This window comes from Anser anser (genome assembly GCF_964211835.1).
Source record: "Anser anser genome assembly, chromosome: 1".
NCBI classification, from domain to species: domain Eukaryota; kingdom Metazoa; phylum Chordata; class Aves; order Anseriformes; family Anatidae; genus Anser; species Anser anser.
This window is the reverse complement of record NC_139720.1, coordinates 61,010,428-61,027,893: the sequence shown is the minus strand read 5'-3', so window position 1 is coordinate 61,027,893 and position 17,466 is coordinate 61,010,428. Positions and strand designations below refer to the sequence as shown.

General features: G+C 40.4%; 1 protein-coding gene across 8 annotated transcripts in view; it reads right to left on the bottom strand.

Moving 5' to 3' along the window:
* Positions 1-17,466, bottom strand: part of KIAA1549 — a 144,378-nt gene that overhangs the window by 17,802 nt on the left and 109,110 nt on the right. For 7 of the 8 annotated variants that reach the window (XM_083846393.1, XM_083846387.1, XM_083846390.1 and 4 more), the window contains 5 exons: positions 13,969-14,171; positions 10,894-11,015; positions 3,842-4,047; positions 1,969-2,192; positions 982-1,126 (listed from right to left, as the gene is read on the bottom strand). In XM_083846393.1, the coding sequence (XP_083702519.1) occupies positions 982-1,126; positions 1,969-2,192; positions 3,842-4,047; positions 10,894-11,015; positions 13,969-14,171 (900 nt within the window). Of the gene's footprint in view, positions 1-977; positions 1,127-1,968; positions 2,193-3,841; positions 4,048-10,893; positions 11,016-13,968; positions 14,172-17,466 lie in introns of all 8 variants that reach the window. The other variant, XR_014587458.1, reaches the window with a different exon arrangement.

Here is a 17,466-nt window from a genome sequence, read left to right as displayed (position 1 = left end):
CTTTGCAGCAGCAGACTTATTATCAAAGCTCACTCTTGCCACTGCATACCGACTGCAAAATCAGTCATAAAGATGCAAAAGCCTCTGCCTCATCAGGAGCTTAGTATTCTGAGTACTGTTTCGCTACAGATGCCAAAGGGGCTGAGCTTACTGTGTGACAAGTCTTAATTAAATAGCTTCAGATGATAATTCATTCTGCTGCAGCATGGCATTAAAATCATCACACTCTTGTTTGAATACAGAGGGAAACCACAGAAATCAACACTGTAGCCACTTGACTGCATATGCAGCTAATGGTGAAATTCTTAAAATTAAACTATCTTTCAAGATGAACACTGTCCAGGGGTTTTTAATATTGGCATTAGCCTTAATGAAATCTGCTTAGAAGTGGTTAAAGATGCCTAAATACAGTCTATGACATGGATATGACTGAAAAGAAGCATTCTCCAGTGTCTGCCTTTTTAAAACAGGAAACAAAATTAATTTGCATGACATTGTACTGGAATTGTTTTAAGTTACTGCAGTACAAAGACGTTACTCTTTCATTAATAATTAATTCACATATTTTAAATGCAATAAAATTTCTCATGAAAAGAACCAAGTCTTTCACTTTGTGAGAGCTAAGGATAAATTTTTCTGTAACACATGAATACATAACATCTAGCAAATTGTACTAGAGTGAAGCTATATTCAACTTATTGTGGAACATGCCAAACACACTTTCATGTTCATAATAGCGGCATTAATGAAAACAAGGTTTTAGTTCTTGGCTTCTTCAATATCAAGGAATACTTGGCAGAATTTCACTACCTCATATTGATAGATTGCCAATGAAGTCCTTGTTCCACTTTGATTTACGTATTAATTACACACATCTGAAATTAGCCACACAGACCACAGACAGAAGGCTAAAAACCTTCCCAAATCAGAAATGTCATTACAATGATCAGAACTCTCCTGTCATTCAAGAGACATACATACAATATATGCAGAGTTATTGACTCCTGGAGGTCGTTTGTATGTCCCATCACTATCAGTTGTGATTAACCTGTCCTTTTCCGCATCAATGGGACTACCGTTTATCTGATGTCGCCGGCGCTGCTTGGGAGAACGTTTTGCACGAGAGCTTAATATGAAGAAAAACAAAAAGGCAAAGAGAGAAAAAACAACAAAAACAAGACAAAGGTAATCACATTTATTTTTGTACTTTATTCTCATCCTACTCAAGATTGAACTTCTCTGCCCATTCACATTTCATGTCTCTCTTCCTTTTTGCAGCTTTTCATCCCAGTCCCATTAGCTAGTCCCAAATCTCTTTCCTCAGGCTTCTCCTAATACCACTATCACTGCCATAGTATCTGCCCTCCAAACTGTCCCACCTCCTCACTCAAACTCTCTCCAGTGTCACCTCCTTTCCACATCCATCTTCTAAGCCTCCCCTACTGCCTCCCCACACCTCCCAGACCGATGTCTGATGTACTTGCAGTAGCAGAACAGACTATTACCACTAGGGTCCAATGATTGGCATGTTATGGTTAACTCTACTATAGCAAACCAGCTGAAGAACACACAGAGGTAGGAAAAACCTACTTTCCTTCAGAGTAGAAGCAGTCACAGGGTACCAGCACTCTGGAAACAAAGTTCCACTATCCATAAGCCTTAAACAGATCCCAGAGAAGACCTCCTCTGGAAATCAGAGCCCAGGAAGGTAGGTCTGTGAGGCTAACAAATACACCTCATTTTCTAAAAGGAATATGTAAAAAGTAATCTCTTGTAAAAGAAATCTGAAAACAAGACATACTGACATACTGAAACAAAATGTTTAGAACCACTCCAATCTTTTCACCTAGCCAACTCAAATTCAGCTGAAGATCAAAATGATTTTAAGCTCTGAAAGTTCAGAAGTACAGCTACTTTGAACTCTGAACCTAAAAGAAAATTGTACTTTCCTGTCTTTGAAATCCCTACCTCTTCCTGGGTTCTATGAAGACAGTAGGCACACTGCCTCCAGGGTCCAAGATCTTGTCAATCTGCATCTGTGCCTTGCGATATATTCTGTGTTGTTCTTTGGAGTCAACCACCACCACGTCATCCACCACTGGAAATTCATAGTGCCCTTTGCGCTTGGCACGAAGACGAATCTTATTGCGGTGATGCTCAATCTCAGATTTATGCCTTAGGGCTGTCTGTATCTAAAAGGAGGAGGAAAATAAATCAACTGCATTTTTTCTGTATAGTTTTTGCCAGCAGAGCTTTTTGCTGCTCTTCTGTAAACCTCTCCTTCTCACCTCACTGTCTGACCCTGTCACCTTCAAAATCTCTGACAGATTAAAATAAACCACACAAATTGTAAATACACTTTCTATTAGTTATCTCCCCAGGTAAATATACTATTATACATAATGTGATCGCTGGCACAGCACGTTAGAGACAGGAGGCAATTTCTTAATAAATGGCAAGAGAAACACAAAAAGGTTGTGCCATTTGCTAGAAGTGACACCACTCTAAGAAAATAAGATTAATCAATACAAGCTACATTTGCTTATCAGAGATATTTGATCAATACTGTTCAAGTCTGCCACCCATTCCCTTTAATGATATTCATCATGTAAGGAGCAAGAATTTAAAGAACTAGCTGACCTCTCTGTTGAGCATGAGAAGTTGCCGCTAGCTATAGAGAAATGTAGCAGCAACACTAGAGCCCAGGTGCCTAGCTCGATGTGGTGTTCGCAGCTCTATGGTGACTTTCAGGATAAGCTTTTATGCCTCTCCCACCTTTTTTCAAATTCCCTGGAGTGCATCTCATCATCTGAGGAAAGCCACCATAACACCACACTTGTACATCCTGGCCCAACACTCACTGAAATCATTATCATTAAAGGAAAAGACCTGGGCAGCAGATCACGCCACAACTGCTCTGTGCTGGACTTATTTGGGAACACAGCAGCAGCAGTAAATTAAAAAACAAATAAATTAATTTTTGTGGCTTCTCCAATGAAAATCCCCAGAAGACATAACAGGGACACAAGCCAGACTTACTCTTTACATTTTGTTAGAATTAGTCTTCTGCCAATATAATCAAACTTCTATTTTGTGGACACTCTTTGCCTATGCATACTACATATATACATTTACCTCTCTTCTGTAAGGTCCTGAGAACACAGTACTTTAACACAACTAAGTTACAGCTTTCATCAGTCTTCTACTTTGAATTATGGGAAGATGCCATCTTACACCCCATATAAAAAACAGGACCGACACATACAGAGTAATGTCAGGCAGTATATGACGTGGTTTTATAGCACATTACTAATGTCCTAGGCATGTTCTTATTCTGTTTACAGTAACCTGAGCCTCAGAAAAGGCAGGAAGTTTCTGCATGTTCACTGGCTAATAAACACATCTTAAGTTGGAAACAATTAATGTGCTGCATATTCACACCCTAGAATGTCCTGAAATAACTTGTTTGTATAACCCACAACCTGAGTTGCTGAAAAGCCAGAAGAGTGGTGCAGAATGAAACCCAAGGTGGGCTAGGCGTTCCAACTCTTACACTACTCTCACAAATCTTGTCCTGCTGGCTAGGAAAAGAATGATAACACAAGGTATGCTGCCAATTTGTCTCCTTTCTTAGTGTTTAAATTCTGTTTTAGGCAATGCTTAAAACAGATAAGGTTATCTCTATGTACGGAAACAAGATTATTCCTATAACTTGCTAAAATTCCACTCCCTGGGAAATAATGAGGAAGTCCTGACAACAAGAAAGAAACTGGACCCTTTTCACTTCCCACATTGCTGGGCACGTATTCTTCCACAGACATTCAAAGCACTTAACAGATACCTCTTTATTAATTTTGTTGGTCTCTGCTACTCGATCAGAAAGCACAGAATTCTGAATTGGAGGTGCTGCCATCGGCTGCATAGCAATCAGCTGGATCTTGCTTGGGACCCGTCTGCTTGCATCTGAGGAACGTGACATCCTATCCACATGTTCAAAGATCGAGGCTGAGGAGTGCTGCTCGTTTCCACTGCTTGTCTGAGGAGGTCCTGAATTACCAGAACAAATACAGAGTAAAGTGGTGCTGCTAGGGTTATCTCAGTCAAATGTCAAGCTCTACAGATTCTGTGCTATGAGACTTTGAGATATTTCACATCTGTGTTTAATTAGTCCTTTAGGTCTTCCAGCTGATTCACATTTAGCATAGAACAAGTTGGTCCAGTAGTTTGTAATGTATAAACATTTTCCCACTACACTTCCAGAAGGTGAGCTGTCATTCTTTATTTCTGTAAATCAAGCTCTTGGCATTTGCAAATCCTCAAAGTCTCAATCCACTTTGGTCCATAAAAGGCTGTTCAAGTACATACTGCTAATGGTTCCTCTTATCAGTACTTATGGAGATGCAAATTCCTCTATGGAGTTTAAAAGAGCAGTAAGAGATGTCACATGGCAAATGCAGTTATTAAATGATAGGACCAATATATCAACTAAACAAAAAAGACTTAAAACATGACACAAAGCACAAAGAATTTTACAGATATTTTACTGATTAAAGCTTTTAAAGCACTGTGTTCTTCTTTGTGACAGGATAAACATTGTACATACTAACGTGTAAGCTGAACAAAAATTGCCATGTTGTAATTTTTTGAAGGGGTCATATGGACTCAACTATGAATGCCAGATGACATTATGGAGACCAATACATGTTGAAAGTTACAGCCCTGGTCCAGCAAACAGTTAATCACTTCAGCAGGAATGGGTTGCCTCCCTCAAAGACTTGAAATCTGTAGGATCACCCCAGTGGTTTGCCGTTAAGCACATAAAACATATTTATGTATTTTTTTTCTGGAGCTACACCTACAATGTGAACCATTACATGGATTGGGCTTGCAAAAACTACTGAAGACTTGAAAAGTAACAATTTACCTTGTCTGTATGGTAACACTGCAAATTCTCAAATTACTAAACTGTTTTCCTCCACAAAATATAATCGGAGGTTACAGTCTGTGACTCTTCCTCTGGATGAACACAGTGGAGTAGAGGGACATGGTCCCACATCCTTGCATGGACTTCTGGTAACAGGCTGTGGTTCTTAGATTCAAATCAGAACAAAGAATACAAATGTACTTTCAACTGATGATCAACCTAACTCAACTCCAACAGAATAGAAGGAAAAGAAAACAGCCGCTGCTATGATGCATTGGCAACACTTGCTGCTAATGAAGTGTAGGGTTCAGAAGAGGACTGAATGCTATCATCTTCTGCAGAAGACCACAGCAGGTTATTTGCTCACAGAATCAGAGTCACCTAAGTTGGAAGAGACCTCCAAGATCACCTAGTCCAATCTCTGACCTAACACTAACGAGTCCTCCACCAAACCATATCAGTAAACTGTACATCTAAACATCTTTTAAAGACCTCCAGGGATGGTGACTCAACCACTTCCCAGGGCAGCCCATTCCAATCCCTAACAACCCTTTTGGTAAAGAAGTTTTTCCTAATATCCAACCTACACCTCCCCTGGCGCAACTTTAGCCCATTCCCACCCAAAAAGAAGCACTCACACAACCCCTGAGAATCAGCAAGAGCTGTTTATTGCAGGGACATCTTGCAGGTAAGCCTGCAGGATGTCCGTGGTGTTTAGTGGCTCCAAGCTGATGCTTGCGATGGAGCCTGAGCAACGAGTATGGGGCTCATCGGGCATTCCTGCGATGCTGTTGGTGCTCTCGGATGGCAGAGCACAAAGACATGCCGTGGTAGTCCCAGCTCTGTTCTGGCAGAGGTGGATCCACTTCCATCCGTTCCTCCACATCTGGTGGATCCAGCTCCATGGGCTCCACGGTGCTGGGCAGAAGGCTAACCCAGTCCTTGCCCGGGACTGCCCAAACGGGATGCCTCCCATCAGGAATGTTCTCAGGCCAGGGTGCCGAACCAGGGGGTCGTCCAGTCCCATGCCTCAGTCCCATGCCACTGTCAGCTTGATTTTCCTGCATGGGTCCGACAGTGCCATCTGGTTTACGGACATTACTGGGTCCCGCACTGTGCTCTGGGCTATGGGCACGCCTCTGCTCCCCGCGGCTCTCTGCCTGATGCTCCCGTCTTTGCCCCACATCACCATTGCTCCTATGGCAAGGCCCAGGCCCCCTGTCACTGGGTGTTTGAGGGGCCGGCCTGTTCCCTGCATCATTGCGGTGCCAATGATACTGCCTGTATCTGTCTGTGGGCTGGGCGCCAGAGGTCCCTTGGGCACTGGTGTCTCTTGTGCCGCCGGCGCTATCCCTCTGCCCACGACACATCTCCTTCTGGTCAGGTGCATTCCTTCTTGGAGCTTCACCGGACTGCATCGCAGTCCTCGCACACCAAGGAGGCCTGCTGCTTGCCTTGCTGCTTCTAGTCTTCCTCCTGCCGCACAAGCTGGCAGTCAGAGGGCCCAGATGCTCAGCGAATGGTGGGCCAGCTGCAGGGGTCCTGTTTTATAGGGCCCGCAGCAAAGGTGGGGCAGTGGTGGCCACTGTGACCTCAGCAAGCCTCTGTGATGGAGTGGCCCATGTGTGGCCAAAGGCAGCTGTGTTGGGAGCGGCCTGGAAGATGCCCTCATGTGGACAAGGAGGAGGGTTGGGGGTCTGAGGGCCCCTTTTCTGGGGCTGTCTCTCCCGGGCCATTTGGCTTTCCAGAGAGAAAGGCTGCTCCTCAGCCACAGGGACTGCCCTGCACCTCCCATCCTGTGCCCTGGGTTTATTTTTAACACTGGTTTTTAGGTAATTTCATTCTGTTCTTTATGGAAAAGAACAGAAGCAAGGTGCATCTTCAGCCCTAATTCCCACGTGCACTTTGTGCTCCTTTACTTCCCTCTCCTAGCACAAAGAGGGATCAGGAGACAGAAGGAATGGTACACTATTATATTCACGCTACATTACTTTCAGCTGGAAAACAATCTGCCCACACCCTAATCAAAATTCTTGTTTTTCAGATTTCTCAGACTTGATCAATGCATTGTCAAATATACGTGTTTATAAACTGAACGCATCACTTATAAGTGTGACTTTCCTATACATGTGTCCTTAAAGAGAAGTTAGAGTTCCACTCAAGATGTGTCCCCTAAACTTTCTGCAAGGCACAGAACCTGAATGAAATATATCTACCCCTCTTTTGTGGCTATTTATATGATCTTTACCATTTGTCATCTCCACAATCACTAATGGGCCCCATCTTCATGCATTTCTTAGAAGCATGCAAACATTGCCTCCCACAGAGGCACAACATATATTAAGCAGTTAGTGCAAGTCCCCCAGAGCAATCGTGGAGTGCAATGGAAATCTGAAGTTCTGCATCCTCCTTTCCCATTTTCCCCACATATTTATCATTTTTCCAACATTTACAGTCTAACAGTAGTTCTCAAAACCTACTGACCTCCAACATAAAATGTTATGTTTATTTTCATACAATTTGGGTGGCAGGGTCCAGTATATTAAATTACCCTAAGCACCCACTCTGAACCTTTATCATTTCATTCATAATCTACCATTTTGCACAAATAAACAAGCGCTTGGCAGACGCCTCTTTGCTGAAACTGCTTTTATTTTGTAGAACTGTCCAAAAGTTCCACTATCAAATTTTGGTAAGGCTCTACAGTAACATTAAACACTACTCTCTTTTGCAGAAGAGATGCACACAAAAATGTCTCTGCTGCACCTGGCCTTTATACAATCTGTGTATACTCCATGTGCCTATAAAGACAAACCAAGATGGAATTACAGTAAAGTATGTTGGAAAACTGGGAACCGCACAGTGCTGCAAACACACAATGAAAGGAGAGACTGCTTCAAAATCAATACACGAATTAGATCCTTTAAAAGTTTTAAAAGAGTGAATGATTTCTCATTTCAAATTATTTATACTAAGCTATTGTTCACAGTTAGAAAATCCTCCTTATACAGCTAGTAGATTGCACCATCTGAAACTTCCATCTTGGACTAGACAGCTGAAGTTGACAAATAATGAAGAGGAATTGAATCCCAAATAATGGGCAAAACAGGTTTAAACAACGAGTTCATATAGGTCACATGTAAGGATCAATGTTTCCTGGATTGAAACTGCTAATTAAACTGAAATGTCAGGGAAATGAATTGCTCTGTAGGAAGCTATGTCTTCAAGTGAAAAACAATTCAGTGGGAGACTGAGGAAGGCAGGAGACAGAACCAAGGTGCATAAAGCTTAATCCAAAATCACAAGAAGTCAGTCTTATCAGACTCTCACTGATCCACTGGTATTTGAATCACACTACATTACACGCTTTTGGATCTTCACACAGTTTATTTGCATCCCAGAAAATTATGTCTCTCATTAGTCTGTAGTACAAACCCAGCAATGCAAAGTATCATAGCCAGCTTTACACCCATCCCCACCTAATACTGTAAGATGGAAATTGCTGTTAGAGACCACAGTCCTTAATTTATCACTGGATATGGCATGCGCTATCAAAGACAGTGCCAGCTTTCTCCTCTCCCATCTTTACTACATCTCAGTCCTGACCAATGAAACACTATTTCACAGGAAAATGCTTGAGCTTCTTTGCAAGTAGCCCATGTTTGTTTCAGTAAAGAGGCTAACTCTAACAATGTCTGTAGCTTGTTTATACCAAGCTAAGTTTCAGGACCAACAGCTGCCTCCCTTCACAGTGAGGGTATTTTCCTCAATAATTTGAAAGAATTTGAAGGAAATTAGAAAAATGTGCCTATATTGTATTGCTGTAATTTGTGTTTTTGAGAATTCTTTATATATCAATAGCTCACAAGCAATTTTGGTTTTTTAGACTCGGGCAAGAAATCCTTCCATGCTTAAGATATAATTACAGCTACCCCAACACCTCTATTCATACTCACACTCAACTACCAGCTCTAGTTACTTACCCACTCTGTTTGCTCCTGACAACATAAAGGAAAAAGAAGAGATAACACAGTAATTATTACAAATAATTCAGCTGGAATGGCAACTGGAAAAAAACACAGCAGTAAGATAGTTGTGTTTACTTTTGAATTAAATGCATGAACTTGGACCCAATTCCAAGCCTCTGCTGCACAAAAAGGGAGCTGGATCTGTCATTTAAACGACACGTAGGCCTCTACAGAGGGGCCAATTCTGAAAACGACAAATAGCATGATTACCAAATCATTGGTACCATGATCACCATTTCTGAATACCAAAAATACTGTGATTACCGAACAAGAGGCACCAGATGATGAAGAAATAGTATATTTGATCAAGTAAAGGCATCATAGGTAAAAAGGATATTTTCCACACAACATTCTTGCTGTCTTTGTTAGATAATTTGGACACAGTAATATATGACATTTCCACAGCAAAAGGACTTGCTAAACCTTATGTAAGTCTTTAACGCAGATGAAAAACAGAGAGACAAAAATGGAGTCTCCAGGTTAGATGAAAGAGGACAGCACTAAATCAGGGCAAAAGAACTGAAGTCAGATGGGCTGAAGCACGTCATAAAACAATCAGCTGGCCTGAGATAACCTCTGTCATAACATAATTATTTTTCTATGTATTTATTTATGCATGATTTCTGGTCTGTAGCGCAAACCTAAGGCACTGAAAATATACATACCAACAGTACGTTATCTTTTCATAAATTGCATAATGTACATTGCTTGCTGAATGTACACATCTATTAGCAAGTTTAACTTTCTAGTCACATTAGCACATCTTTCACTTTGTCTTGCACACCGCAATCATAGAGCAAAGCCTGGTCCATCACCATTGCTCTTCCAGGAGTAGTGCACATTATCAAAATCTAAGAATCAGATACTATCTAACTTGCCATTTAAGCAGCTAAGGCCTAGCATTTTATATAAAGTGACTGTCTTACATATTCCTCTAAATCTCATTTCTTCAACATGAGCACAAGTTGAAGAACATCTACTACGATCTGAATTTCTCTGGCATTGCATTCCCCAGTAATCATCTTTATATTTCAGTTGGTATTTCATAGAATATGTGGAAACACATTCAGTATACCAAAAGAGACTGCTCCTAATACGTATTTTCTTCTTAGTTTCTGCTGCTAACAAGGCCACATGTATTAAGAACAGATGGGGATATCATAGAATGGTTTGGGTTGGAAAGGACATTAAAGATCTTGTTCACCAGTTTCTTTTGTCAGTATTGGAATTTTCTCTAGGAAAGCCATTGTAATTTAAGCCAAAGATCTGGTAACTAAAAGCTCAAGCAAGGATCAAGTCATCAAAATCCAAAAAGCTCTCAAAAACAACGCTCTGTGTAGGCACAGTTAACCACAGACTTTTAAACAGGAAAATAATTTTAAAAGATATTTTAATTAATAAAATGAAAGTCATCTTGCAGTGTTTCACCAACTTTTAAATGGAGAACTGAATATATCTCAGAATATATCTCATGGATCCTCCAAGGAAAACAGTGACATTTTACATGGTAAGAAGATGGTTCTTTACAAAAAAAAAAAATTTGCTGTTGTTGATGTATTAGCTGTGGATTTTCCTCTTTCTAAAGCATAATCATGAAGGCATCTTGACAAAGGGATCTTTTGGTGTAGTTTCTTCTGTTGAAACTGAAGATCTACACATACCTTTCATTCCAGCAAGCTTTTGTACTTAAGGGCTTAACAGCAGTGAACCTTCTTTCCTCTACTCTCCCACATAACCCTGGCAAACATCTTTCCATTTAGGTGTAATCATAGTGGCTATGTTGGTAACAATCTTGCAGACAGTTACATTGTCAGTAAAGGTCACAAAACAGAAAAATTAATTGTGGAATGCGAGTCCAGAGAAGTTACATCACTAGAGTAACTCTTCAGCCTACCTGAGTAACGCACTGCTAGTGTACATGAGTTAAAAAAAGTAACTCACCCTTCTTCGCTCCTCTGCGTGGTTTACCCTCATTTGCAGTTGATGGTCTTGCAGTTTCCTCTCCTGTCTCTCTCCCGCTGGAATGTTCACTTGCTGTGGAGTCAGCATCTGATGGTGAAACTCTGCCACAAACATTAAAAAACAAACAAAACAACATGTAACATAAGTTTGTAATGGGATACAGTTCTCACATGCAGAGAATCCTGTGTTAATATATCTTGTGAAGACTGCTAATATTTTCCACTGTTTATAAGTAAATTTATAATAAATTATCATATTTAGACATTCATTGCTATGATGCTACTGTTGTTGCGTGTGAAAACCAACTGCAACAGGACTCACACATGACAAGATTATTAACTAAACTTTCCTTTAAAATTAACTTCAAGAAAACACTGCATGAGCAAGTAGCAAGTTTACTTTTCAGACAGACAGGAATTATATTAGCAAGAAGAAAACTACATAGGTAATTATTTTAATATTCAGACTTGCTAACTTGGTGTTCTCTTGCTAATGCTACAAGTCCATGTGCATATTTTCCTGCCTACTTTAACAAAGGCAGGTTAAACAAACACCACTTTTATATATATTTATCCCATGCAGTCATTAGAGCATTAAAAACATTTGTTACCTACAAATTATACAATCTCAGAAACATACCAAAAAAATGTGACTTTCCCCTAAAGAAATTATTCAGATAGCGTAAAAATAGCAAAAATATAGGGCATACGCTACTGCCCAGCTAGCACCAAAGCCTGTCTTTCACGTGGGATTAGCATTTGTGATAGTTTCTCTAGTGATCATTTTATCTTGTGAACGTTCATAGTCTATTCCTTCACTGATTTACTTAACTTGTGCACTAGTCTGTGTATTAACCTTGTTAAGTGCAAGATTTGCTTGAGCTAGATATATATCAGCACTAGTAACTGAAGCTCTCAGCTAAACGTCAACCAGCGTAGAGCAGGCAAACTAAGATAACTACAGCCAGCCAGACAAGTTAATAGAAAGTTAAATCTACTGCTTTCAGCAGGCAATGTTCTGAATTCATCTCCCCATTTTTCTACTGATAACGAAACGCTGTATTTCATTTTTTTTTTCTGCAGTACTGCAATATTATTAAGTCACATCCCAATAAAAATATTAGCAAGGATAAAAGGAGAAATGGTTCTCAATGAGCTTACAGATCTGCACCACTGCATCTTTTACTCTTTTCTAAGGTGGAATAGATGGGTAGAGCTTTCTCCTCCATCATCTTTGTCATGGTTCAGCAAACAGTGTAAGGGTTCTGTTTCCAGATACGCTACTGACTTTGTTTCACCTCATTGTGCCTGGTTTTCCTTCATGCTTTCTTCAGTCTCTCTAAATTATCAATAAATGTATCATAGGAACATACAATAGTGTCAAACCCATGACAGCCATTTTTAAGTTCTGCAGAGTACGCAGTTGTATCTTTTCAAGCCAAAAACCAGGTCCAACTCTCAGCTGGGGACTAGAGATGCTGTGCTTTCTGATCCTGACTGTTTTTCTTGTTCACTGCCTTTTACTGATATGGAGTGTGTACTCACATCACCACTGTATTTACTGGCATGCGGTGTACAATCCTGAATTGCACTGTGATGAAGTGAGTTCTGTATTTTCTTACAAAACAGAAAACAGCTAAAAACAATACAGCACACTATCTTTCACATTTCAAATTCTCCCTCAGGAAATAAGTGTTTTAAAACTAAAGCTGAGATGGTTATGTCAGTATGTAATGGAGATGATGACAACACCTCCATAGTTAAGCCTAAAGAGAGGTTTGCTCTTAAGGGTGAATAAGGGAAGGGTGGAAAATTCTCTTTTGAAATCAGTTTAAAGTGTTTGAATTTAGAGACTTTAAAAAAATACCTTTGTTCCAAATTTGATCATCAATTTATTATTGTCTTCAGGGGAAGCATTAAAATGTTGGCTTCTGAAAATTTTCCCTACTTCATTTTCTTAATTATTCTAGATGAAATACAGTAACAACCTCAAGTTTAAATTTGTTTCTTATACTCATATGCATGTGAACATAGGCACTTTCCCATCCCCCTGATTATCATCTCTGTCTTAAGCCACTTTTGAGATTTTACAACGAAACACAGAAACAGTTGTCTTTCTGATTTATTTTAATTTATTTAAGCTACACCAAAACAAGTTAGCTAAACTTTTTTTCCATTATTTTCCAATGTTGCCCTCCTTCCACTGTGCCACTGGTAGTCCACTGCTTGCAAAGCCTATATGGAGTTAGGAAGACCCATTCAGCACCTTGGAAGGTGGAAACTGAGCTGTATGAAAGTTATTCGGGGAATATGAAGCCAGGACCTTAGGGCAACTGGAGCTTTAGAGGAAGCACAGGTTGAGGTGAGGAGCAAACTGTGTCACAGACCTGCAGCTCAGGAAGAACTACCATTAGTTTCTCTCTAAACTCATTCAGCACTGCCTATGTTTTTCTCCCACAGTGGAACAGCATATGTAAGTAAAAGCGCAGGGGGTGCAGAGCTGTAGACAAAGGAATGCAAAAATATGAAATGGAGGGTGAGGAAGAAGAATTACTGGAAAGTGGAGCAGAGATGAGCTCTTCATTGTGGAGCTTTTTGTGAGTCACCATAGCGCACCTCTTCTCAGGGCTCCACTTCTTTCCTACCTATTGCCTTCTCACTTAGCCTTTTTTTTTTTCAATGCACATATCCTTCTTTACAGCTAATCTGTTATAGCTCCTATCCTAAAAATGCAATCCTTTCTAGCTAGGGATGACTACAAAGAGAACATATCAGAAAGCACGTACTTTGTGTTTCCAGTACACTACTAATAAATTGACTCTAACCAACCCAGTTGTGACCTAAGCACCCCTCTCAACTGAGCATGTTGCCATTAAGAGAAATATAGACATCAAATTCTCACAACCTCATGATAAACATAAGCTGGGATAAAGATAGATGAGTAGAAAATGCAGGTCCTGGAGCTCTGGAACAGAGCTCTGTTGACTACATTTGCCCTAAAAATATAGTAAACAGCAGTCATCTTCCACAGTTTGTTTTTTCTCTGTGAACTGACCTCCCTCTGTGTCGGACAGTCTTTGAAGGTTTTGAGGAAGTCTTGGACTTGGGGCTGGGCACATCTCCATTTTCAGATGGGGTAGTGTCCTTAATAGGTCCTGGTAAAGGAGCTGGCTCATGGATAATCAGGACATCATCTTTATTGTGCTGGCCCAGATGCTGCTTAGCAAAATCAAAGCCTTTCACACTTGGGGCTTGTAGCTGTGAGAGAATAAAGACACAAAAAAAAAACAACAATGAATGACAATGAATACAAAAGCTTTGGTTAAGATCTGTAAACAACTGCTATTAGTAGGAAGGTTAGGATATAGTAGGCTCAGAAGTGAACATAAGAGAGCTGTAGGGAAAAGAAAAATAAAAAAAACCTCATAATTCTGTCATCTTACTTCAGTAGATGATAGCTTAAAACCCTAAATCAGTACATTTCGTGAAAAAATGTTGCTTCTGCATCTCCTTTTTCCAGCTATTTCTTCAGATTTAATCATTGTGTGGGAAGTTTCTTGTGTAATTGAGGGTGGAAGGCTGTAGACACCCACATACCAACTGAAATGGTTACCATTGACAGGTCACCTTTCTATCTGTTTCAGTCACAATGATCAAAAGTAGTTTAAATAATTTGAATAATATATTGTTGCTGACATTCCTCGTTTTGAACACCCCAAACCTGCAAGAGGTCTGGAAGTATTCACACAGACAGCTAGTTCATCTGAGGGGAGAGAAACATATAGATCTGAGTTATAGGGCAGCCTGGCAATGAGTTTTCAGCCAGCATGGATGCCTCCAGAAAAGTATTCCAAATCCAGCTCTTAGGAACTTCATACTGAGTAGACAGAAAAATATACAAAAGGCTTTCCAGTTCAGAGAATTTAAACATTCATCCTAGAGATCTTACTAGGTGGCCATGGTTTCTGTGAGTGTCTTGCTTGAGAAGACACAGAATCAGACCCTCCACTTTCGTAACTATTTTTAAAATAGTTACTTTCACATTGTTGATGACTTGATTCAGACTTAACTGAATCAAGCCTACAAGTTTTGAGCTCTCCTACAAATTTTGGGGGCTTTGAAGTAATCAGAAATTCTGAGAAACTAATTAAGACAAAGCTTTTCTTTGAGTCCCACTCAATTCTTAAGTAGTTTGGAAGTTAAAACTGGAAAGAAATCTTGACAACTCCAGTTTTCAAAGTGCAAGCATACACACGCACTGCACAGCATACGCACAAAACCCTCTGTGTTCCTAGAGCTGATTTCTTCCAAAGTGAAGCATGTGTTGGAGTGTGTTTATGGGTGCGTCAGGTTCCAGATGTTTAAACGAACCCCCTTTCATAAAGGTTGGCGTGCCAACACAGCTAACTACTGACTTGTCTGATACCATGCCAAAGATAAGCTTGCCTAAGGAATATACTGAAACAATCTCTCCAAAATATTTTTTCAGTAAGCAAAACATTTTCCAAATGGTTCTCAGAACGGTTGTGGTAGAAGAGCAAACTGCCTGTTTAGACCAGTAGATGGCAATAAAAGCCCTCCTGTTAAATCGAATATCTGAAGGGTTGACGTTTTGGAGTTCATACCAGAAGTCATCAAAAAACTCAATTTTTCCTTTTTTTCCGAGATCTCATAACTCCATGTCTTATTTTTAAAATAATTCTGAGGCAGAACTTTTCATTTCCACTGTCAGAATTATTGTGCTGGCTTGAAGCACTTTGATTACTTGGGTCTTCCCCTCAGTTACCCCACCTCCACCTCTGATGTCTTTATGACGTTAGAAGACATTCCTGTGTATGACATCCTCCCTTTGAACCACTTCAACAGTTTTCCTTCTTCTAATCCTTTCACACTGCACGCTTGTGCCTATACAATCCTGCTACTGATCACCAACTACCACTTCATGTGTTTCGCTACATTCCTGTCCCCTGCTCCAAGCCCCCTTAGATCTACAGACGATGAGACTTCACCACATGCTGGGCACAATTCTTGCACAAAAACCCCTTTCTTAAGCACCCTCAGACTGACCTGCAAAGTTACCCCTCCTTTTGTAACGGCATGACGGGTCAGGTGGGCAGGGATGACTAAAAGGACAAACATTCCAGTTATATTGGAAGTATTAGTATGGCTTTATTAAGATTGCTGCCTCTCAAGCATGCATTTCAACATACCTTAGACTTAACTCTAATGTACTGGTTTTTAAACCCTTGGGGAGTAAACCAATGTGTAAAAACAGACATTTTTAACCTTTTAACTTTGACTGAATTGTCCAATTCCTTGTTGCAGTCTAACAAACTTTTGTCTAAGCACAGTTATGGAAATGGATATGTTTATGGGTGTGTGTACATATATCACAGCATATGTATGCACACATACTTATCTGCAGACAGACCACATAGAAGTTGTATTAAAATGCTGTTAGTATTGCAAAGGCACGCACTCACGCTTCAAGACAGGTAAGATCGTCTGAACAATCAACACCTGAATCCTCTCATGCATAGGCACTGCAGTAGAGACTTGTGTTAAATATAAATTCATTGTGTTAAATATAAATTCATTTATTCCACAGGATCCCTCTTGCTCTCTCCCACCCTGCCGAATCGTTGTCATAGGCTGGGCTTTCTGCTACTGGTCAAAGCTGGCTAGAAGGTAAGAACATTATTTGTAGAACCGGGACACCCATCTCATTTTATGCAAAAGTTGGTAAACATGTAGTGAATGAAGGACGGATGCAAGAAGAGAAAGGATGTATTCTTCTGTTACATCTGCAGCTAGGGTGGCTGAGATTTTGCCAGTGGATTGCATGGATACTTGCTGGCAGAGGACTGGCAAGAGTCAGGTGTCACCTCTTCTACCCAAAGCCTCAAGAAAAGCTCTCCCCAGACACCGCAGAACCTGTGGCTCTATCTTCCTAAGGCTGAAGCCAGGTTAACTCCTCATCCTCATCCGATCTCATCCTTCCTTGCCAGGCAGAATCAGTCCCTCCATCCCACCTTCTTGCCCCTCTCTCCCTCTGCCTGCCAGCTGCCAGTTCCAATTTACACTGTCCAGCAGCATGAGCCTCGCTGCTCCTCCTTCCTTCACCTCACCTCCAAACAACCTCCACATACAGCAACAGAGAAAAAACACTCTAGTTTTTAAGGTACGGCTCCAGAGCTTATATGCACAGAGCAGGTGGAATCTTATGAGAATTTACTTGGTAAACTACTAACAAGTCTCTCTCAATCACATGCAAACATTTTCCCAAATGCTTAGTCAAAAATGGGCAATTCTCTACAAGTTGAATCAGCAAAAACATCTCCTTCACACGAAACAATCCCCTGGTCTTAATTCCTTTCTTACCATGCACCCTCAAAGGCTGAGAACATATGCTAAAGCTTCTCCAGAACTGTTTTAAATAGTGTTTTGTCCATTTTTTTTCTATTAACCTTGTTCTTTGAAAGAACAAGCTCTTATCTTCTTAAAAAAATCATTATGAAACTGAAACTGGAATGAAAATCTTATGCCTGAATGA